The 25,078-nt window shown below is 43.4% G+C and overlaps 1 protein-coding gene across 5 annotated transcripts in view; it reads right to left on the reverse strand.

The window, feature by feature from the left end:
- Positions 1–22,361: 22,361 nt before the first annotated feature.
- The window catches only part of Peli2 (pellino E3 ubiquitin protein ligase family member 2), a 145,150-nt gene continuing 142,433 nt past the window's right edge, over positions 22,362–25,078 (reverse strand). For all 5 annotated transcript variants that reach the window (XM_059273724.1, XM_059273722.1, XM_059273723.1 and 2 more), the window contains one exon: positions 22,362–23,172. In XM_059273724.1, the coding sequence (XP_059129707.1) occupies positions 22,606–23,172 (567 nt within the window). In that variant the 3' untranslated portion in view covers positions 22,362–22,605. The remainder of the gene's footprint in view (positions 23,173–25,078) is intronic.

Consider the following 25,078-nt stretch of genomic DNA (forward strand, 5'->3'; position numbering starts at 1 on the left):
AATTTTACTTGAAAAACAAACAAACAAACAAAAATCCAAACCTGCATGTTCTGTGAAGATGAGCCCAGCCCACCTCCCAGAAGGCTGTACACAAATCACTAAGCATTTCTTTCTCCTAAGGCAGGGTTCCCTGCCTTCCTCCTGTTTGGATAAGCACCGTTCCACACTGAGACATCCAGGACAAGCTGTGATGGATGGAGGTGTTTGTTTTCTCTTCCAGTTCCCAAGGCTGTGGTTTGCATCCGGCATTTACTGACTGCATGTCCGTGTGGCTCCCATTGCTCAGGATAGAGACTAGGAGACAAGAGTCATCCTGGCTGCTGCTTCTGGACCAGGTTACTTTACAACACCCAGTGATCTCCAGGGCAGGCTGGGCACCTGCACAGCTATGCACAGCCATCTGTAGAGATAGTGCGCAGGTGTCTGTGCACTGGCTGCTGGCAGTGCCGATGCTATGGAAACGGAGGAGGCTGGATGTCAGACAGCGATCAGGGTGCTGGGCCTTGCTTCGTTTTCAAAAACTCCCATTGCTGTAGAAGAAGAAAACAAATGAAACACTTCAAGTGTCTCAGAACTGGCTCCTCTCTGAGAAGGTGGGGGACAATGTACTGAGGTAGGAAAGCATCGCTTTGATAACAGCCACCAGCTCTTGGCTGTGTGAGCAGCACCATCTCTTGCTTTGCTTTGTCTACAGCCATGGTTCTCAACCTTCCTAATGCCGCAGCCCTTTAATACAGTTCCTCATGTGGTGGTGACCCCAACCATAACATTATTTCGTTGCTACTTCATAACTAACTTTGCTACTGTTATGAATCGTAATGTATATATATATATGTATATATATATATATATATATATATATATATATATACACACATACGTATATATACACACACACACACCACACACACACACACACACACACACACATATATATGTATATGCTTTCGGGTGGTCTTAGGTGACCCCAATGAAAGGGTCATGTGACCCCCAAAGGGGTCTCGACCTACGAGTTGAGAACCACTGCTTTACAGGACCAATGATGCAGTGACCAAATAGGAAGTGGAGGCGGGCCACTACAACTGTGGAACAGGTTGTTACCAAGCTGAGCTTACAGCAACAGAGGGAGGAACAACTTGGAAAGATACACAGTAATGTTTGACAATAGCACTTGAAACACACACACATACACACACACACACACACACACACACACACACACAAACCCACAAAACAACCCAGACAAACCAATTAGATTTTGTAAGGCACTTCTAAAGATATATTTCACTATTTTTCAACAACAACTTTATGGGATTTACAAAAATTAAAACAGCAATTAAAATTACATGAACACCTACCTAGACATGTTGGTGATATTTGATACTTCTGTAATATTTTACATCCTTTGCATAATTGGATTAAGTAACACGAACGTACAACTCCCGAGCTAAAGGCTACCACTGTCCTGGGAAAGAAAACAGCATTAGCTATCAAATTAGTTCCTGGGTAAGCCAGACAGAAAGGAGTTAAGACCTTGATTCAAGACAGTATTTTCAAATGATTCCCAAGTTCAAAAGATAACCTCCCAAAGTGAGTCACTGAACACCAGGGAGAGGCAGTGCCTTGTTCATCCCCACTGAGTGCCAGGGAGGGAAGTATGTACTTGGGGTTGCTAATCTGGCCAGAGAGAAAAAGCATGTGGTGTGAGCGCAGCGAGGACTGGAGTGCCACTCTGAAGTCCTTTTTCTGTTATGCCTCTTCATGACCTTGGGCAAATGATTCCAGCGATTTTGAGCAGGGTGCTGCCTTCACTACCCTATAAAAATGGCTATTGCCTCTATCGATCATGTAGAGGTGCCACAAGGTTTAATTTATTAGTCAGTGTTTGTGCTCCACTCTGCAGCTCTTAGAGGGAAGGTGTGGAAATGCAAAGCAGCCATCTATTACGGAAACATCTGCCTCCTCAAATAGCTCGCTAGAGAGGGTGTTCATTGCTTTGGCACAAATGATTTCTCCAAAAATGGATGATTTCATCCAGGTCTTTCTCGGCCTATAAATTGTTTCCTGCTCCTTCACAGTCCACAGGCTCTCTGCAGAATACACTTTCCATCTTGTCTCAGGGTGGGGAAGCCTGGATGCTCTCCTGGGTGCTCACCACAGTTACTCACAGGTCTGCCCTTCTCACCCCAGTTACTCACAGGTCTGCAGGTCTGCCCTCCTCCTCCCCATTTCCTCTTCATTGTGTACTCAAGAGCCCTTAGAACTCTGATTTTCTTTCGATGCTAGTTTCATACATCAGCATGTTACAGCTAGCTCAAGAGCTTAGTGTTTTAGGACTTGGCGCTAAAACCAGGAGGAATCACACGGAAGAGTTTCTTGAAAATTAAAGAAAAAAGTTTATAGATGGGTTCAAGTTTGAACATGCTTTGATGAGACTCAATTAATTACTTCAGGTTGTATTGGAGATTATTTTGCCACTGCTAAATGATGCTATTAAAACAATGGCAAGATCCTGTAGCAAATGAACACTTTGTCCTATAGAGACTCTACATAGCTGCGTGAGTTTTGACAACTTCTTTTGGGACTGGAGCTACAGGAAGAAAATGCAAAATAAATTCTATTAGCATTTGGTATTTAAAGGCTCCCCTTTTCCCATATTTTTTCTTTTTTGCTTCAATGTTGAGTGTTTTTCTTTGCATATTGTTTTTGAACGCTATGCTTGTGGGGTTATCTTAGAAAAGCTTGGGGGTTGATGGTAATCAGGTACAGTAAGTAAGAGAAGAGAGGCTGCTGCCTTTGAAAGAAGAGTACCACCCTCAGTTCCCTGGAGGAGGGGCATGCCAGGCCCTGCTGGAAGAAGCAGTAGGGTCGGGCAGGCCGTGGATGGAAGGAGAGGGAGCAATCCCGAAGCCTTGGTTTTCTCTGGGAAAGGATGGGACAGGCAGGTAGATGCGAGCATGTGTAGGATTGGAAAGTGAAAGGATCGTAGAGTGATTTAGGGCACAGGAGTGCTGTCTAGCTGTCTGGTCTCTGCAGCTCGAGAGTAAGGAAGATCTTGGCTCAGTGTGAGAGTTAGAGGAGGTCGGGGCTTGGGGCTGTGGCTTGAGTGGATTGTTGATAGAGGGTGTGTGCTAGAGGCAACTTACTGTCTAAGAATCAACTAATCCTGGAGGAGCAGTCCCTTTCAAGTCCCTATGGCCTCCAAGATGGGAAAGCATCAGAAAACAATAGGATGCAAAAACCCTGGTAATTATGAAGGTTCTTTTCTGAAGAAGTGCCGAGAACTAAGTTTGGCTAAGTTTGTTTTCTGTGGTAAAGTTCTTGATACACAGCCCGGACTGGCCTCCAACTCAAGATCCTCCTGGCTAAACTGTAGGATGCTGGGATTACAGACATTGCTCTTCTCTCTTTTTTATTACTGATAGCACACATGTTTTATAAGAAAAGAGAAGTTGTGAAAATATCTGTGAAAACAGGTCTTTGGAAAGCGCTTACCACGCCTTGCAACTGGTGCAACACCATAGACGTGCTCTCATTCCAACGACTAAACTGGAGACCTGAAATAAAAAGGTCTGAGTCATGTTATGTACTGTTGCTCTCCAGCAGAGAGCTCAAGGTGAAGTTTGCAGGAAGGGACCCAGAGACATTGGGAGGAGCAACCTAGCATTTTCTGTTCTCTTAACAGTTGGTGTAATGTTGTAAGACAGCTCACTGGCAGATGCCTAACCTGACATTTGGCAGTAAGTGGCCAACAGGAAGGAGTTCTGGTTGTTTGGAAGCTCAGCATTGATGCATGGCTCTAGTTCAAAGTCCTTCTGCAGAGAGATGTCTTCAGTCGTTGGTAAGTCAGGGTTCTCAGGCTGCCACTATATAAGCAGGTGTAGCACGACTCTTAAAAGTTCTTATTAATAAAATCAAACCTGAGCCAGGTATTGTGGTGAACACTGGAAGATCAGAGAGACAGAACAAGCCACAGCTACCTCACCTCGCCAACTTCTCAGCTGATCCTGTTTCCTCAGACTGGAAGCCTCTGTGTCCTCATATCCGAATGGCCCTCAGATGAACTGCTACTCAAAGCCTGAATGCTTAACCAGCCAAAATGCTCCTAGTTTCTGGTCCTCACGCCTTATATATCTTTCCTTTCTACCATCACTCCCTGAGATTAAAGGCTCGCTTTCTGGGATTAAAGGCATGAGTCACCATGCTTGACTGAGTCACCATGCTTGGCTGTATCCTTGAACAGATGGGTTTCTGCCTCTGGAATGCTAGGATTAAAGGCGTGTGCTACCACTGCCTAACCTTTATGTTTAATATTGTGGCTGTTCTGTCTCTGACCCCAGATAAGTTTATTAGGGTGCACAATATTTTGGGGAACACAATACCACCACAAGCAGGTACCATCTGGCTTACACAGTCAGGGTCCCCACATCATACTAGTGGCATGTGTCATTTAGTTTCTTCAAAGATGAAACTTTAGAATCTCTTTCAATGTAGGGTCCTAGGAACCCACACACAATTTATTTTCTTCTCTATAGAGAAGAAAATCAGGTTCCTACCTCTATGGTTAAAATGAACTTTTGGAGTCTTGGATACTGAAAGATAATACAGTTTTGTTGGTTAATAAAGAAATCAGAGAGAAACTATTTGATGTTTAGATCTTTATAATGGAGCCTTGTCTTTTGCAACACCCCAGGTCCCTGCTAACTGACCCAGTCCATTTCCAGTTAACTTCAGATGGGCACCCACACTGCACTGTCTCACCCTCCAGCTACTTCCTCTCTTATTAGGTTAAGTCTTCTCAGTGGAGACCTGATTCTACACATGTGGGGAGCTTGGCTGGAACTGCTAAGGTCAACCTTACTGCCCCCATCTCCTCCCTGAACTCTCCCACTCTCACCTCGGATTTCCAGGGGAAGACGCTTGCCTCTGGCTAAATACCATTCTTACATCCATACTGATTGTTCTAGGCTCAGCCGATCCACATCTTCCCTGGGACTCCTCAGCTAAAGCATCAGAAGAGACCATTTCTAGATGGAAAGGCAGCCCAGAAGAGTACAATCATGAGATGTAGTGGACATCTTCCTCTTAGATAGAACATGGAAGAAATGATTATGTGAGTTCAGAGAAGAAATGGAAGAAGACAGAGCTCTTAGACTCAGTTGTACTTTAAGCTAAGTGCACACTATTTCTGCCCAGGTACAAGAGCCATGAAGTCCCTTTACATCCCCTTAGGCTAGTTCAGAAATTGGAGTTTTTGAACTTATAAGTGATGGAGCTCTAACTCTTACACAGATGTTAAAAAATACTAAAGAGCTATTTTTATTGTCATTCTAGAGTTGAAATAGGTGATTATTAATGAAGAGAAACATGATTTAAGATAACATCTACTGAGTGTTTCCTACATGCTAGGCTCAAGCACTTTCCGTAGAGTAGATTACTCAAAAAGAGCATTAAGTGAGGCCACAGGTTGTGAGTGAATTAGTTGAGACTTGAACCTAACCTGGCTTAAGTCTATGCTGTTGGTGACTATGCCAAAATTACAACCTGGTTCTTTCTTACTATGAGATCCTTCATAATGATGGACAGTGACAGAGGAGAACGAGGCATGATGTCCCCTCTCCTCTCTATGTCTGGCTGCCCCTAGATACTGTTTCAGTTTTCCAAGATGAAGAGGGCCTGGTTACCCTCTGCAGAGAATTTCAGTACCACTGCCTTCTAGACCTAGGAAAGAACACTGGAAGAAATGTGACTCCTAAGCACCAGTGTAAATTAGCACAATTCCCTGGACAAACCTATCTTTTCTTAAGTCTATGGAATGGTGTTATTAACCTGGTGATGAATCCAACTAAAATCCCAGAGTAAATTGCAGTATATGATATAAGATAAATATATCTATAATACTATTTTTAAAAGGTCTTATTAATAAAAAAAATCAAAAAAACAAAACCAGAGCCAGATATTGGGGTAAAACTGAAAGATCAGAGGACTAGGACAAGCCACAGCCAATCTCACCTTACCAACTCCTCAGCCTCCAGAGAGAGCTACTTCCATACTCATGTCTATGTACCTTTCTGTGCCCTGCCATCTTTTTTTTTTTAAATTTTTATTTTGCAATACAATTCAGTTCTACATATCAGCCACAGATTCCCTTCTTCTCCCCCATCCCGCCCCCCTCACCTTCCCCCCAGCCCTGCCATCTTACTTCCTCTTTCCGCCCAGCTCTATCACTTCCTGTCTGTCTGTACAGACCTCCAGACCTCTATGGTTAACTAGCACTGGGATTAAAGGCGTGTGCCACCACGCCTGGCTCTGTTTCCAGTGTGGCTTTGAACTCACAGAGATCCAGATGAATCTCTGCCTCCTGAATGCTAGGCTTAAAGGTGTGTGCTACCACCGCCTGACTTCTATGTTTAATGTAGTGGCTGGCTTATTCCTCTGATTCCCAGATAAGGTTTATTGGGGTACACAAATAAAATATCACCACATCTCCCCTTTATTTTGTCTAAAATTAAAAAAAAATGCACAAATAAAATATCACCACATATATCCAGGAAAGCCAAATGTTGTAAGATGAGAACGGGCACTCCTGTTGCTCAGGGCCTGCATGCTTCATGGGATGAAGTCACTGGGTTTGCATTTCCCATTGAGAGATCCCGAAGATTCTTCTTGAAGCTCGAGTTCTCTCCACCCTCCGTCTCAGTTCCCCTAGAGAATCACCAAACCCCGAGTTTGCACTTAGTTTCTTCATTACCTGCTGAACCCCTGAAACTGCAACAGCTGCTGCCATCTTAGCCCCTTGAATTGATGAGTGGGCGTCCCTTGCACCTGCCTGAGCTGTGGCTTTTGGAATGAGCAGTGGCGTGGTGGGAGTGGACACAGCAGTCCCCAGGCTTGAGAACAGCAGAGCAAAGAGGCAGTTCTGAGATGAGCAGAGCAGCCAGCGAGAGCACCCAGCATGTGTGCAGGTCTTCCTTCGGAGCAACGCCAAACCTTTTAAGACGACGCTGTTGTGTCCTGCGGCAGGAGTACAAGGGTATCAGTGAAAAACAGTGAGAAAGGCGTTCTGAGGTGGGGTGTGGAGAGCCTGTTTCTTAAACAGAGGTAGCCTAGAGATGATGAGGCAGTTTCCAAAGGTCATTTTAGCAATGATGGGTTGCAGGTTCCCATGAAGAGGTAAGGATATAGACACATTTTTATTTTCTTTTCTAAAAGAAATTTTTTTGAGACAGGGTTTCTCAGTGTATCACAGGATGTCCTAGAATTTGCTCTGTAGACCAGGCTGGCCTTGAACTCAGAGATCTGCCTGCCTCTGCCACCTCAGTGTTGGGATTAAAGGCATGTGCCACCACCACCACCACCACCACCACCACCACCACCACCACCACCTGACTCTATTTTCTTTTCTTAACAGAAATCAATACACACTTTGTTTTCCTCAAAGTCTAGATCAAAATGACTCCAAACCAAAGAGGAAGCCTAGCAGACAACCCTCATGAGTTCTCAGCTCTGTGTAGCTTTGATTTGGAGTGATCCATTCTCTATGTTTATCTGATCCTCAGACCTACTATATTGTCAAGGCCTCTAAGGAAGGTGGAAAAAGACAGAAAGTGGGAGAGAGCTGTAGATGGTGGAAGAGAATTATGGAAGGTGAATTCTGTAAGTCCAGGAGGACCAGGTCCTCTGCAACTGTCAGATGTTGGGAGCGCGTGTCCTCACAGCAGCATCTACTGGCTTTTTATGCCCAAATGATTAGATTTGCTGACCTATGTTAGTGCCCAGGCCACCAAGGTCTGGTGCACATCTCTGATTATATGAATAATAACTCCTTCAGGGGTCACAGTCAGAGGACATACGACCTCACTCATGTCAGTTCTGATCTGGGAAAGAGATTCTACAGGCCCTGCTAAAATGAAATTGTTTAACAAATCATTGCTAAGCCTTCAAAACAGTCACTAGGATTTAGTGTGTATAGTATGTAAGTTTTTAAAGAAAACATCATTATTTGAAATTAAGAAGAGAAAATAAAAGGTGACTATTGGTGTGTGTCTTAGTCACAGTTCTATTATTATGAAGAGACACCATGACCAAGGAAACTCACAAAAGAACACATTTAATCGAGGACTTGCTTAGAGGTTTTTTTTTCTTTTTTTGGGCGATCCCCGTGTCTTTCTTGGGGTCCTGTTTCCAGGTAGCCTCCCTGGTGATATGAGTAGCAGTCCAGTCATCCTTGTTCCACATCTAGTATCCTCCCATGAGTGAGTACATACCATGTTTGTCTTTCTGAGTCTGATGCTTAGAGTTTTTAACTTGCTTAGCAGTTTTAGAGGGTTAGTCCATGATCATCGTGGCAAGAAGCAGACAGGCATGGCACTGGAGCAGTAGCTGAGAGCTTTACATCCTGATCCGCACTCACATAGGCAGGGGAGGCGGGCAGAGACAGAGACAGACAGAGAGACAGAGGGAGACAGACAGAAACAGACACACACACACACACACACACACACACATGCACACGTGCACACACACACACATGCACACACACACACACACACACACACACACACACACACACACACACACAGAGGCTGAGCCTGGTATGGAAACCTCAAAGCTGATCCCAAGTGATATACTTCCTCTAACAGGGCCATACCTTCTAATCCTTCCCAAACAGTTCACCAGCCGGCAACCAAGCATGTAAACATATGATCCTCCTGGGACCATTCTCATTCAGACCACCACAGTGTACATTTGACAGAGCTTGAGGAACACTAACTGGCCAGAGAACTCTTGAGAGCCCTGGATAGCAATTGTATAAACAAAAGGTACGTGGTTGAACGTAGCTCCTGTTCAAAGGTTTTTAATACAGGTTGAAGACATTTGCCTTTGCAGAGAGTTCACAGTGGATGATGCTCCCACTGTTGGGGGGCACAGGAGGGCCATTGGTGCCTTGATGACTAGAAAGGGCATACTTTGCTGAAGGCAGAGCTGCAGAAAGGGGGTATTCTTGGCCTGGGGACTATCACAGTTGAGGAGTAAGCCTGAGAATCGGCTACTTAAGGTAAAGGAACCAAGGGAGATTTTGGCAGCCTTGAGGGGTTTGAAAGACAAAGGTGGGGGGCCGGCGTGCGGCTTGGTTGGCAGAGTGTTTGTGTAGCACTCCTGGATCCTGGGGTCATCCCTAAGCACTGATAAACTGCACATGGTTTAGACGTGGTGCCTGAACTTCCTGCACTGGGACTGGGGAGGGGGACAGCAAGTTCAAGTCTGAGCCTGGGATGACTATTCTTGGTTCAACTTGACTACATTTGGAACTAATTAAAGCCCAAGCCACTGGGTACACCTGTGAGGGGTTTTTCTTCATTTGATCACTTGAGGTGGGAAGACCCATCTTAAATCTGGGCCCCACCTTCTGGTGGCAGCCTATACAAAGGACCTGGAAGAAGGAAGCTCTTGCTCTTTGCCTGCTTGCCCTCACCCTCACCAGCAAGTTTATTTCCTTCATTGGTATTACAGCCCACTTTCAGGATTCCAGCACATGCTGAAGACCAGCTGAGACATCCAGCTTCATGGACTGAACAACCACTAGATTCTTGGCTTTTCTGTTGGGAGACAACCATTGTTGGGATAGTCCAACTATGGTTTGTAAGGCACTCTAACAAATCCCATTTATGTATATGTATAGATTCATTTTATCAGTTCCATTTTTCTAGAGAACCCTGAATAATACAAGGCCATCATGGGATGCATGAGACCCTGTCTCGAAACAAGCAAGCAACCACACACATAACAAAGCTGAGAATGTAAGTGGCTGAGATCTTGGCGACTGGCAGGACACTCACTCTGGCATATGGCACATTTCTCTTCAAGATCCTCACAGAGAAGAAGGGTGAAAAGTCAGTAAGAATCCATTCAGAAGAGCAGAGCTGTCACTGTACCATGCTTGGGAAAGAAGGAGTATGGTTTAGGATTCCCCAAGGGGAGGCCTGGTGAAAAAGGCAGGTGTTTCTTGAAGGTCTTGGCAACCTGACTTGACTCAGGGTGGTGAATGTCCATCAGTTCCTTCTCGGCTTGCTGAGCAAATTAAAGTGGGGTTCCTTTAGAGGAGAATAAATCCTCTCTGCACTTCTCCACCCAAGGTCTATCATGCAACCAAACATTGGGGGCACATTGTGACCCAGCTGCATGTTTGTTAATTATTATGCTAACAGCTGTAGCATTTTAGTCCATCTCCCCAGAGCTTTCTGGGAGCATGGACATCACAGTGGATTAGGGGCTTGGTGCTGAGGCACTGGTCTGTGTCTATGTCTGTAACATTGGTTTCTAAGTGGTGTAGCAGCTGCTTTTAACAACAGCATTGCCCAAACTCCTGGGGATGCACTGAATGTCAGTAGTTTGTCCAACATAATTCTTATTTGGGGTCAGGCCAAGGAGTTTTAAGGAAGACTTTTTAAAAACATATTTTTATTTGAAAAGCATTCAAACAAAAATAAGAAAAATTCTACTTAACTGCACCCCAAAGATGAATATGGAAGATAAATAAATTCAGACAATTGGTGTGCTAATGAGGATTCTCTCATCTTCCAGACACAGAGCAGGCATCATTTTTCTGCTCTCCCATAGCACCAGGCTTGCTGAGAAGTTAATCTGGGTCACAGACTGTATCTACCTTGTTCCCACAAATCTTCTCAAGTGGCTGATGTCATACCTGGAACATTGTGTGTGTGTGTGCGTGTGTGTGTGTGTGTGTGTGTGTGTGTGTGTGTGTGTGTGTGTGTCTTGATAGAACTAGTGAAGGAGATTTAGGAAACCAAATCCAATGTCTGTCTTCCCTGGTAAAGCAGGTCCTGATACAGTGTTGTTGCCGGGCGAACAATAGTCCACTCTGAGCTACAGCAGAAGCTCTATCTACTGAGAACAGTTGGTTGGTTAGCTGCGTCATCTGTAGCATGGAACTTACAAACAGAACACATGTATTTGCCTTTACTGCAGCACCCCACTAACACGTTGGTGGGCTGGCCAGCCTTTTCTTTCACTAGAGGCCCATGGGATCTGACTGTCCTTTCCCGGATGAGCTACTTTCTTGAGGGACTGTCTCGGATTTTTAGTTTCTATAAAGTGGAGTGAGAATACAACAGTCAGGGACAACCCGAGAAAAACATCACATAATTCACACACATCCAAATATTCTACAGAAACTCCAGATTTTAAGAACTTGTTTAGAGCTCTCTCAAAGTGTTCAACTTAATTTTCATTGATCAAACAAGGCTTTGATACTTAGCCATCTTTGGAGAGATTACATAGTACCCGATTGCACAATCCCAACAGTCTAAGTTTTAAAACAAATGTCACTATTATTGGTAAGGCACACAATTCAACTAGGAACATCAAAAACATGGGCAGAAGGCCACTGAGATGGCTCAGTGGGTAAAGTCACTTGCCACTAGACCTGATGACCTCAGTTCATTCCCTGGAAGCCACAAGTGGGATTACCAATTCCTGCAAGTTACCTCTGACCACCACATGTGTGCTGTGGGAGTCACACACTGGTCACATATAAATAAACAATTTTTAAAATTTGGTAGAGAGTAGAAAATGAATACCTGTGGCATAGGCATGTTAGGGACAAAAACAATGGAGGACAATGATCTAACCTGTAAGAACTGGAGTGGAGGTCAGGGAAGGGAACGTCTACAGCACTTATTACTCAAGATCAGAGAAAGTCTTCATTCCAACACACTTAAATATATGATAGTTTAATTGCTAATCAAGATAAATACCCCAAAGTGTTGATTACATTTTATAGGAGGGCTGGAAAGATGGCTCAGTGGGGAAGAGTACTTTTGTTGCAAGCTCGAGAACATGAATTTGAATCCTTGGCACTCACATGAAAACACACAGTGTACCACATTAGAAGACATCAGGGAGATGCTGAGAACTTATCGGCCTGCCGCCACAGCCAAAATGGTGAGCTTCCAGTTCAGTGAGGGGCCCTGTCTCAAGGCAATCTGGTAAAGATTGACAGAGAAAGGTGCCTGGCATCCCACTCTCACCTCCATTTGCATCAATAAGGGTGCATGTATCTGTACACTCATATGCATGCAGTATACACACACACACACACACACACACACACACACACACACACACGCAAACATGCCCACTTTTATAGTAAAGAATGGATAATAATGCAATACACAGATCATCATTACATATGCATATGATAATTGTTGTTGGTTTTATTTTGTTTTTTACTCTTTACTCTTTGGGGGACCCGCCACCCAGCTCCCAGATAAATACACAGAGTCTTATTTTTACTTATGAATGTTCAGCCTTAGCTTGGTTTATTTCTAACCAGCTTTTCTTTCTTTCTTTTTTTTTTTTTTTTTTTTTTGGTTTTTCGAGACAGGGTTTCTCTGTGTAGCTTTGCGCCTTTCCTGGAACTCACTTGGTAGCCCAGCCTGGCCTCGAACTCATATCACAGAGATCCGCCGGCCTCTGCCTCCCGAGTGCTGGGATTAAAGGCATGCGCCACCACCGCCCGGCTAACCAGCTTTTCTTAACTTAAATGATCTTGTGTACCTTTTGCCTCTGGCCTTTTATCTTTCCATATACCTTTCTTTACTTCTTACTCTGTGGCTTGCTGTGTAGCTGGGTGGCTGGCCCCTGATGTCCTCCTCTTCTTCTCTTTTTTCTTGCTCCCCAGTTTTCTCTCCCCAGATTTCTCCTCCTATTCAGCCAGCCTGCCTATCCTTTCTCCTGCCTTGCTACTGGCCATTCAGCTCTTTATTTAGACCAGTCAGTTGTTTTAGACAGGCAAAGTAACACAACTTCACAGAATTAAACAAATACAACATAAAAGAATGCAACACATCTTTGTATCATTAAACAAATGTTCTACAGCATAAACAAATGTAACACATCTTAAACTAATACTCCGCAACAGATAATATTTATATCTAGTAAAATATTTAATTTATTTTTAATAATATATTGAACATAAAACATATTTGCCATGCTTCAAATGGTCTCTTTTGAAGTATTTGAAGTTTTCCTTTGCTATTTTCATTATTCACCCAAGGGTTTGCTATGCAGTGTCTGATCTTGTTTGAGCTATCACAAACTCCAAATTAGTGGATTAAAAATTACACGCACAATTTGTGGCATGTTAGGTCATTTAGGCAGCAGGCTCCTGGAGGGCAAAGCTGACTCAGTGAGATTGTTGCATACAGGACTCTTCCAACATTAATTATCCATGAATATAATCTATTTGGAAAAAATTCAGGCCTACAAAATAAGAATGCACCCCAGCCTGTCCACTTGGTGCCACCTGCATTTAAAAGTGATTCTAGGCTCTCCTGCAGTAGATGATTTTGTTCTTACTCTATATGGTGTTTTTTGTCTGACATGAATATTAATCAAAATGTATATTAACTACTACATAGTGTAAATGACTTAGAAGGATATCCATTACCTGTCTTTCAAGCTTCTGGCTTGGATTGAAGAGTATTAAGAGCACAGGTAAATCACATGCCTTTTTCCTTTTTTCCAGCAAATTCAAAAGATTAATGGTGATGATGATGATGATGATGATGATGATGATGACGATGAATGTGATGGTAATGATGATGGTGATGATGGTGATGATGGGATGATGATGATGGTGGTGGTGGTGATGATGATGATGATTCAAGGGCTGGGGATATGGCTCAATGGGTAAGAACATTTGCTGTGAAAGCATCAGAACCTGAGTTTAGAGCCACAGCACCCATGTAAAAAGCCAGACAAGTCATGTGTGCACATAACTCCAGTGCTGGCTAGCGGTGGTAGGGGGTGAATGGGGAGACAGAAGGATTTGGGGGGCTGGCTGGGCACCAGCCTAGGGAGAAAACAGCAAGCTCTGGATTCAGTAGGAGGGCCTGTCTCAAGAAAATAAGGCTAAGAGTATTAGAGGAAGACACTGATATTAAATTTCACTATTGTCTTGGAAATCTTCAATTTAATTTGAAAATATCTAGTGGATGTTTTCTGTCAGATAGAAATAGTTAACAAAATGAAATAAAGAACAAACATTTAGGAAAGATGAAATAGAATTAGTAGAGTCATGTGCTTTACCTAGTGGAAGTGGAGCTGGACTCTTGAGGTGACGGCACTTGACTCTCCTGTCTCTACCCATCTCCACGTAGTCACATGCCTCAAATGCCCAAGTTCTGGTTCTTCCAAAGCCAATGAATGCAAGGGATGTACTAAGGACATGGTACCACAGAGGCAGATTCCCAATACCATGGATTAGAAGAATTCCACTAAGTATGGTATGTGGGCAGCCCACAGTGACATCTGTCCCAAGTGAAAAGCCTTAATAACTAAAATGCCAACCTACAGAAGTGGCTACAAAATCTGTATCTTCAGAAACTGTCTCAGGAAACTTTGATGTAAGTTCAAGTTCTGACCTGGAATTAGTTAAGAAAGAGGTCTCTTTCAATTCATAATACCAACCTTAATATTTTTCCATTAGAACTTGTTTAGACAATAATCACGAAATGATGCTTATGAACAGTCCAGTGGGGCATCCTACTGTTGTTAATGGATACTCAGGGCAATGTGGCAGTTTGGAAAACGTTTGCTCAGGATCACAGCTCAGCAGCCATAATGACTGTGGACACAGTCCTGCTGCGGACGTAAAGGCCAGCACTTCCCTCTACATCCCCTAAGCCTCACTTCTTATACAACCAAAGCAAGACGAGAACAAAAATCACAGGATACAATTGAAAATTCATGTTTTAAGTTTAGAGATAACTCCGCCACTTGTAACAATGTCCATTTCCATTGATGAGATTATAAATGGCTTTTTTCCTTTAAACCTCCTGTCTTTTGTCACTTTCTCGCGGCTGCAATCACACAGACCGACAATAGCAACTTAAGGGAGAAAGGACAGGTTTGGGCTCACGGTTTAGAGAGAGACAGTCCTGTGTGGTGGGAAATCAGCAGGCAGAGACAAGCAGGCGGCAGAATCAAGAGGCTGGCTGGTCACATTGTCACAGCATCCACACTCAAGAAGCAGTGAAAAAGAAGTGACCCGGGGCCAGGCTAAGCAACTTCGAGACCCGCCCTGGTGAGTCACTCTCTCCAGCAAGCTCCCACATCCTAAAGTTCCCCTCATCTTTCCAGAAAGTGCCATAAACTGGGGGGCAAAGATGTAAACCTATTGGGGGCTGGGGGGGTCATTTTAGATTCAAACCATAACTTCAAATTTGAGGTTACAATTTTTAAAAAGGTTTTTGAGTTTAGAAATATGTAGTTCTGTTAATGATGTTCATTTGAGACAATGAATAGCTTTTACTTTATGCCTCCCGTGTTTAAATTCTTTTAAACAATAGCTCTCTATTAGTTTTTATTTTATGAAAGAAAATTTCATTGACGAAGATGTCCTTTTTCTTCCCTTCCTGAGCCTTCTTCTCTCTTCCTCCCCTCCTTTCTTTTCTTGAGATGGGGCCTCAGGTAGCCCAGGCTGGCCTAGAACTCACTATGACCTGTACCTCCTGATCTTCCTGCCTCTGCCTTTACCATCTAAGCAGTGGGATTACATAGACATGTACCACCAAACCCAGCTGAATGCTTCTCAAATAAAGTGGGTTTTGAAGCGTTTGGGACTAGCATTCTGCGCTTTCCTCCTAACGGAAGGAGGCAGGGTCAGACACTGCGGCTGTTTGCTAAGCTGTCTTTGGAAGGCTTATGTACTCTTTAATGGCAAATGGGAGGATGACAGACAGAGACAGGCTGTGTTCTAAGACTTTGAGGGAACATCTCAAGTCAGGCCAAATACAGAAAAGTCAAATATTGCCACACATAGAATCAAACGGAATTATAATATGGTATTTAACTATAAGATCCCAAATTTTCACAACCTAACTACTCAGAATTTGGAATTTAGGATGTATCCTTACAATACAAAAAAAAATTACATTTGTTTACTCATCATTATCTTCATTACTGGTGTGTGTGTGTGTGTGTGTGTGTGTGTGTGTGTGTGTGTGTAGGCATGTTCATGCCACAGTGAGTGTTTCGAGGTCAGAGGACTACTTACAGAATGTCTACTCTCTCTTCCCACTATGTGGATTCTTGGGATTGAACTCAGGTTGTCTGGCTTGGTGGCTAGTGCTTTTACCTTCTGAGACATCTCTCTGATCCTAGGGTGTACCCTTTTTAAAAAATAAGTTTTAAGATAAAATTCATGTAGTTGTCTCCTGTTCAAGTGTGCAATTTAATGATTTGTTGTTTTTTAGCATACTCACGGTTGACCAGCCACCACTAAGTTAACATTTTCATCACCCCCCAAACAAACCTTAAACCTATTTGTAACCATTCTTTATTTTCCCTTAATCCCCAGTGACCATGAATTTGCCTTTGTTGGTTTCCATTTCTGACATATATGTTGATTTTTGTGTCTTCTTACAAACGTAATGTATTTTCAAGGTTAATCTGTGTCGAAGTATGTATCAACACTTCATTTTTCCAGCCCAAATATCATTGTAACTATGTACATTTTGTTTATTCATTTCTCAGGTGATGGGCATTTGGATTGCTTTCCGGCCTTTCCTATTACCGATAAGGCCACACCATCACTGACACACCCACATGGCTCTGCACAATGGCAAGGGATCAGCCTCGATGTTCATGAGCAGATGGATGAATATTGGAATTGTTGCGTGCACACACACACACAATACAATTGTATTCCATTGTAAAGAAAAACAGAATTTGCTGGAAAGTGGATGGAACTGGAAACCATTTATTGTAAGTGGGGTAGGCCAGGCTCAGAAAGACAAATTGCACACATTCGCTCTTACATGCAGATCCTGGCCTTGGTTAAACATGGACTTTCAGGTGGGAGAAAAATAAAGGTGAAGGCCAAGAAACTAGAAAGGGGGCCAGGAGACTCAGGGTGGCTCTGAGTGGAAGGGGAATGCTGCTTGTGAAAGCACAGCTGGGGTGTGCATGGGGATGAATCAAAATGAGATCTGTACGGCAACTCCATGTGGAAACCTATTATTTCCTAAGCTAAAAGTGCGACGTTCATTCGTGTTTTTGGGTTTTCAGTTTTGTGCAGATACCTGGGTGTAGATTGTCTGATCACATAGTAACTACACATTGGATGTTCTGAGGAACTGCAAACGACTTGTCCCCAAGTAGCAGCATTAGTTTCCTATCCCAGAAAAAGGGATGAGGATTCTCATGTTCCAACCTCTTGAAAAAGCCCTGTGGTGGTCTTTTCTTCTTTCTTTTTTTAAAAGTTATTCCAGTAGATAAAAAGCAGAATTATGTAGTTTTAATCTGCATTCCCCAATGGCTAATAATGTTGAGCATGTCTTATGGGCTTACTGGACATTTATGCATCTTCTCTGGAAAAAATAAACTTTGACCTTTTTTGGTGGGGTCCTGTTCTTGTCAACAAGTTGAAGTTCTTACCTGCACTTGATTCAATGTCCTCATGAGACCTATGGCCACCATATATTAATATATTAGTATATACTCTTACCTTGTGAATTGTCTTCTTACTTATGACAATTTCATTCCATGCACCAAAGGTTTTAATTTTGGTGAAATCCAAGTTGCTCATTATTCTCTCCTTTTGCTTTTCATGGTTAGGGTATTTAAGAAAGCACGGACTAGTTTAAAGACACCAGAGCTTATGCTTTCTTCTAAGAGTTCTACAGTTCTGCTCTTTGGCCCACGGAGTTATTGATTTATTTATTTTTGCATACTGTCTTAGGTAGGGGCCTAAATTTCATTCTTTTCAATATACATATCCAGTGGTCCCCTATCCATTTGTTGAAAACACTATTTTTTCCCCAAGTTGAATGAATTCCAGCACACTTGCTGAACAGGATATACCTGACAAGTATAACTGGCTGTTTAACTATAAAACACCTTTTACAATTCATGACACCTCAGATTTGATAAAAATAGAACATTTGCCTCCTATATAAAAGGCTATGTTTGTATTTTTTTGAAATGAGAAATCTACTTCCCATAACAATAGTAATAATCCTTGAATATCAATGTGACTAGAAAATAAAGCCTACTACAGATGCAAATATATTCTTATGATAGACATAGACATACCAGCTTAAGGCTTGAAGGCTTACACACGATCCTTTTGCTGTTAAAAAGGAATTAAGGCTACCACAAAAGTAGTAATGCAATTATAATCATCATGAAGAAAATCCATTAATTCTACAAGCCAGGTTAAATTTTCCTACAAGTTACATTTATTTGACAGTGATAAAATGTCACAAGAGATAGAATATGAGCACCAATGGAGTTTAGTAAAAAATTGTGGGAATTTTTCAGAACATAGATTTAAGTATGTGGTGTGCAGAGTATAAAACAACAATCAACCCGTTTGTTTGGGATTCGTGTGGGAGTTCAGGAAATGTACACATCAAGTCTACTTTTCTATCCACGTCCTCTTGAAGACGACTTACAAACAAGGTAAGATTTGTTTAATAGCTTTTGAAGATTTTTTTCCTGTAAAATGGCTTGTATTTCCACAAGTACAACAGTGAAGAAATAAATTTTTCAATTTGACATGAAATATAAAAGAACAAATTTGACAAATATAGCCATAAAATTTAACTGCTTACAACACTATACATGGTAAATATGACCAGCCCCCTATTTCTAGATTACTTAATACAGAGAAGCAATCTGTGATCTCAGCTTAAAAGATAGAACATCCCTTTCAGCACGTTGATTTTTGTTTAGAAAGTTAAGTTGAATGGAAAATATATTCGTTTTTCCCTATTGTTCACTAAAAGTCATGAGGGCAGACACTGGTGAGGACATATTACTAAAAAGACAAGACAGAACTGTTTAACCTCTTCAGTAATGCTTTGCTTCTTCTAAAAATATTCTCAAGTTATCTCATTGGCCTTGGGTCCTCATGTCATGACTGGAGCTGTGTCCTGTGCTCCCCACCACAACAGGAGCTTCAGACCCTTCGTCCATAAAGGCAGAACTATGGGGTCATGAGATTGACAGCCAAGGGAACAGAACCCCATCTGGCTTGAAATCACGGTCCTGGGGCCTGTCCGTCTGCATTTCCACTGTGAGAGGCAAGACTGCATGAAAACAACACTGAGGGCGGTGTGATTACCCACCTCTCATCTACATCCAAAGAAAAGAACAGCTCCCGAGAAGAAGAACAGTTGAGCGAAATCACGGAACAACCTTCAGTACACTTATGTAGAAAATGCGTCCCCTAGACTCTGCAAAGTGTTCAAATATCAATACTGAGCTCCTAATAACAGAGATTGGTAAGTAAAAATAAGAGGCATAGATGTTTTATGAAGAGTTCTCAACTCTCCTAATACAGTATATGTAATAACTTAACGATTTCCCTACTAGTCCTGGGAAACAGATTACTACAATCACTTTATGCCGGTCCCGGCATACTTCTGCATTAGATTAATTAGTCTCCTTAATGGAGCTCATCACATTTTCCAATGGCTTTCTCCTTTCTCTACATCCTAACCCTGAAAGTCTATTACCAGTCACATCACATGGCTTCCCTGAGGCACAAAGGTACCAAACCCTATAATTAACTATTGAGGAATGATATAAATATGCTCTCTATTTATATTAAAAGATTTTAGTTCTTTTGGGTCACAGAAGTGTTGGGGGGAGGACCCAGAAAGCGTAATACTTACTCCGCAGTGTGAACTGTAGCCCTTTTTTTTTTTTTGCAAAAAGCTGAACGAAATCAGAGAAATGTTGAGAGCTGCAGTGTGCATGACCCGGCAGCACTGATCAATAATAATAAAACCCTAGAAAAAATACTCAGAGCGGTATCCTGTTCACTCTGAATCTTTTTCTTTTTCTTTTGTAACAAAATGACACAAAGAACTGAAAAAAACTATTATCTATGGAAGCATGTAACTAGGGCTTTACTTCTAAAAACCTATTTGAAAAAGGCAACTGGTCAGGCTGAGACCGGGGCAAGTGGTTGGTGATTTCCTTATGTATATTTGTGTGTGTGTGTGTGTGTGTGTGTGTGTGTGTGTGTGTGTGTGTGCGCGCGCGCGCGTTAGGATCCATCCTTTAAATGTGATGGCAGCCAAGCCTGAAAACAGAGGTGACCTCGGGGGAGTTTCCTTTTTTCAATTGTCATTCTACATGGATGAACTAGTTCTTTATTCTTAAAACCTAAATTGCTTTCAGACTTGAAAACTCTTCCCTCGGTAGAACGTGATCTTCGCGGAGGTTGTCAGAGTCAGCAGGCTTCCTTTGCAGGTGTGACACCTGCTGTTCCCCACCTGGAAACCAAAGGAAACGACACACGTGGGCCGCCTACCGCCACGTTAGAGCTGGCGCTTCTTTACCGAGTTTCAGCCTTCCCTTGAGCTGTTTGAGCCTGCGGTACCATGGATTCCGAAGGTCAAGTGCTCCCCTGGTTTGAGGGCCTGTGTCATGTGCAGAACTAGCAGACTTACACATCCTTGACACAGAGAAGTCTGGTATCTGAGTGGAATGTCCTTGAAAACTAAAAGCTTACTTATTTATTTATTTTGATGGGTGAAGTGCAACCTTTCTGGGTGTAACACCCTTTAATTAGAAGATAATCCTCGGGTATCAAGAATCCTCAAACTATCTCCATGTAACAAGGGGAAGGAAGACACACGCCCTTTATCCTTCTCTGAAAACCAGTGCTGGAAGAGCACTGTTTGCATCAGATGGTATCCCATAGGTTTTTCCAGAAAGTTCTTTTTCTTCCTTTCTTTTTTGTTTGTAGGTAATCTATGTAGAAGAGAGGAAACTAACTAAAAGAAGACTGTGGTTGGATTTCCACATCATAAATATAGTTAAAACGGAAAAAAAAAAATCCTTCTTCCTACACAATGGTCTCCATGGGAAATAAAGCTATTTTAAAACTGACAAGCAAATCCAGCATACTTGGTCAAATTAAGCAGCAGCATTAAAGAGTAATTAATATACCTTTTTGCTTTTAAGAAAAAGTACTCAATAGGTTTAATTTGCTGAAACAGGCAAAATATCTAAAAATTGGAAAAACCAGTTCAAGTATGGACATAGTGTATCAGACTCACATAAATTATGCATATGTACGAAAGCTCAAACAGACAGCTCAAGCTGGGGATGGTCCATTTAAGCAGAGGTTAGTTTAACTGAAGACTTGCTCACTGGGAAGGGGTGGAACAGAGCTAAGCCCAACAGAGTGTCTACATTCTGGGAGCCGCAATACTCCTGGTAACAAACACAGAAAATGAGTATTGAGGAATCATTAACTAACACAACATGAAACTAGCAGAGAGGGTTAGCACGACTCACATGAAATTCCGATTGAATTCTTTCTCAGTGAACACTCACTAGCTCTCTCTCAAAATCAAGAATTTCAAATGATTTCTGCAGATGCACCACTCAGTGCTCTGTGTATCTAATGATCACATTTAAATTTAATTTGATTCGCAAACATTTGAAAGCTTGCGGGGCTCCTTAACCTGAAAGGGCAGGTGACGGGTGGTGGGGGGCAGCAGACCACAACGACCATCTCACTGTCATTTGCTGCTGTCGGGCTCACAAAATTTAGCTTTCTAAAGAAGGACGAGGAAGAGGAGGGGGGAAGTCACACTACGAAGTGCCAACAAGTGGCTTTAAAAAGTAAAAGCGTACTTTAAATGTCTCTTGGGTCTTAAGCAGTCCAGGATGCAGATAAAGCTGGTATCAGAGTCCCCAGGACATGCCCACGGCTGCCCGTGGCTGCTGCTGCCACTGCCGCCCTCAGTTCATGAATTTCAAAATGCTGCTGGATTTTAATTAATTAATCAATTTTTGACGTGTAAGATGAGGATGAGAGACAGCCCATATTAAACAAAAATAACAGGGCAGACTAAAACTTTATGGGAAAGTCTTTGTTTGACATGCCAAGTGTCTGATAAATGAGTGTGTAAATAAATTCCGCTCAAGTTAAAATAAAATAGTATATGGATATTCTTTTCTACCCAAAGTCAGAAAAATAAATGAGAAAAAAAGCTGTAGTTTTTAAAACAAGTGCCTGGCCTATGCCTCCTGTCTACTGAGTGCTTCTGGAAGGGCCGGCAGAGCTGGCCCTTTGGTAATGGGTCAGATTCTGGCCACTGCCCATTATTCCCGGCCACTGCACATCTTGTGTGTGCCACCTGTGCCTAAGAGACACCACAGGCTGTGTTCTAAGAGACATCTGTTGAATACATTTCTTCTCCATTTGTAAAAAAGGATGTAAAATCTTGCCCAAGTTTACAAAGGAAAAAAAAAAAAAAACTCGGTTAAAAGCCCAAAGTTAAAAATAAAGCATGGTAGTTGAAATCCAATTATTACACAGGTATTAAGGTTTAATCAGGCAGACCTCAGTGACGATGCTGCTGCTGTAAGCATGCAAAACACAGTGGTATGTGTCAACTCCTGCCGGGTTTCATAACCAGACCCCCGCTCCCTTTTCCCAACCCAGTTGGCCTTCCCCTTAACAAACATCATTACAAAAAAGGTAGAATCTAGAGTTAGTGGCAAAATCTTCACAGTAACTTGTTAATAATGCGTAGATGGCTATCCAGGGTGTCAGTCCACTGGACCTTGGAAAATCAATTTGATGCAGTTCTGTTCCCCGACCAGCTGTGTGGCGCAGAACGGACAGGCGGCATGAAATGCGTGAGTCCCGTGAGGCAGTGGGATCTGAGACCAGTACTTCGCAGACTTCTCTGAACACACGTGTCCGCAAGGGGTGAAGGCATGAGTTGGGGGCCCGGCATCAACGTAAAATCCTGCCTCACAGCCCAGCCAGAGAGGGACGTAGGGGCCCACAGTCCTGCACATGGGACATTCCCTCTCATTGGCCTCCGTATCACTCCGATGGCCCCAGTTGTGGTAACCATGCACGTGGCCACAGCTCAAGTATGCCCAGGGCTGCTTCTCTTCCACCACCTCCTTCCGATTGATGCTGGGGAAGGCCAGGGTGTTGAGACCCACAGGACACTGGGGTCGGGCTGCATTGATCTCCTGCCGGAGGGCTTCAATGTGTTTCTGAGTGGGAGTGTGAAAAAGGCCATCTGCGGTTCTCCAGAGAAGAGTGGCCCCACAGAGGTCGATGAGGGAGCCGTCTTGCAGGACGTTGGTCTCACTCTCCACCTGCAACAGGTCCAACAGACACACCATTAAAAGCAGGATCCTGTGAACTATGGGGGCAAAGGCACCCCAACATCCTTCCCTTAAGAAAAACAGAAGACACAGGGAGGGGACATGTCTGACTAAACAGGACTTGGGAACTGTCATCCACCCCCTCAAGCCTCAATACACATAACTGTCCAGGGTGCAGTACTCACAGCAATGTTGACCTTTCAAGTTTGACTAATGTAGTGGTTACTCAAGAGTCTCATAAACATTATACTTTTATTTTTCCCTTCTTCTGTTGGTAATATACCCATACACCTCACGAGGGCTGAGAGGTGTGCTGCCAGTGAAGACCCATGCTCCTCTAGCAGAGCCAACGCCTCACCACAGCATCCAACACTCCAGGCAACCCTTAGCTGCGCACACCTCCATCTCTCTTTCATCCGTTTCCCCTATGGTCAGAGGTGGGAGTCTTCCTGAAAAGCCTTTGTTTGCACAGGACGTCTGTGTTATGCACCACGTGTGTGCACAGGGAATTAACAGCTGACTAGCAGCAGGGTTAGGCCAGACAGTGGGACTCGGCACACCTCTACTTGTGCCAGAGGCACACTAAGGCCTGAAGGGAGCAAGACTAACCAAACAGAAAGCCACTCTTCGGGAGTCAACCAAGAACGGTGGCGAGGCCGGCCACTGGCCCTCAGTGGCTGAGGGCAGACTCTGGTGTTTTTGGCCTGTCAGGGACCTGGCTCTGTCACCTATAGCTGTGTGACCTTGGGGTGGCTACTGGGGCATATTGCCCCATGCTCTCCCTTTCTTCAGAATGCAGACGGTAGCTGTGAGCATTAAATGAAAACAAATGTAATTCTTAGAAGGTCTGGCATGTGGTAAACACTGGTGCTGTTACTTTGAGGAAGTCAATGAGTTTTGAAAGGATTTTTCTTGGAGATTTGGAAACGACGTCAGGAGCCAGGAGGAGGGTGATGAGACCAGCACACCAGAGAGCTGTGATCACCCTGTGCATGGAGTGGACGAGACGCTCTCAGGGCCCTTGGGTACTGAACAGGCTGGGGAACTCTGGGTAAGGACACAGTGGGAAGGCTGGGCGGGGAGGTCTTGGTGCTCAGAGAATCAGTGTGCCTTTTGTTAGCTCACATCTAGCTCTAGAGCAGATGGACTGGAGGGGTGTGAGGGCAGCTGGCACAGGTTCTTTTTCTAGGCCAAGTGTGAGTGTATCACACCAAAGGGTATCTGTGGTAACAGACAACGTATTAGACCCAACAGCCCTGAGATCTTGATGTGAGAAAGAAAGATGTCCGCATTACATATAGTTCGAAGACACGTTACTGATAGGTACTAATTTCAAAACTAGTCTGCCTGGGCTGGGGAGGCGGTTCAGTTGGTAAGGCACTTGCTTTGCAATCAGGAGAACTCATGTCAGAAAGTCAGGGGTGGTGTTGTGCACCTGAATCTCAGAGACAGAGGATCCTGGGAATCCCTGGGTAGTCTGCTCAGCTTACTGGGTAAAGCCCTGTCTAAAAAGGGCAGGCAGGGCCTGAGGAACAACCCCAGAGGTCGTCCTGTCGTCTCCATGTGCACACGTAAACACACACACACACACACACACACACGTACACCCACACACCACCACCACCAATAATACAAGCCATTTTTGGAGCTGTTTCTTTTTAGCAACCTTAGCAAAAGTCTATGGCACACACGGCTGCCTAAGCTGTACTGCCATAACCAGAGAGGGTAAGAAACCCACCTGGTGACGTGCTCACTGGACAATTTTGCCATGGGCCTCAGGGTAGCTTTACTTAATTCCTTTGTTGTTGTTGCAAGGGATTACTGAGACGTCTTCCCACCCTTTGGTTTTGAGACAGGGTCTCACTATGTAGCCCAGTCACACCCAGAACTCACAATT

The sequence above is a fragment of the Peromyscus eremicus genome, chromosome 9, assembly GCF_949786415.1.
Source record: "Peromyscus eremicus chromosome 9, PerEre_H2_v1, whole genome shotgun sequence".
In the NCBI taxonomy this organism is placed as follows: domain Eukaryota; kingdom Metazoa; phylum Chordata; class Mammalia; order Rodentia; family Cricetidae; genus Peromyscus; species Peromyscus eremicus.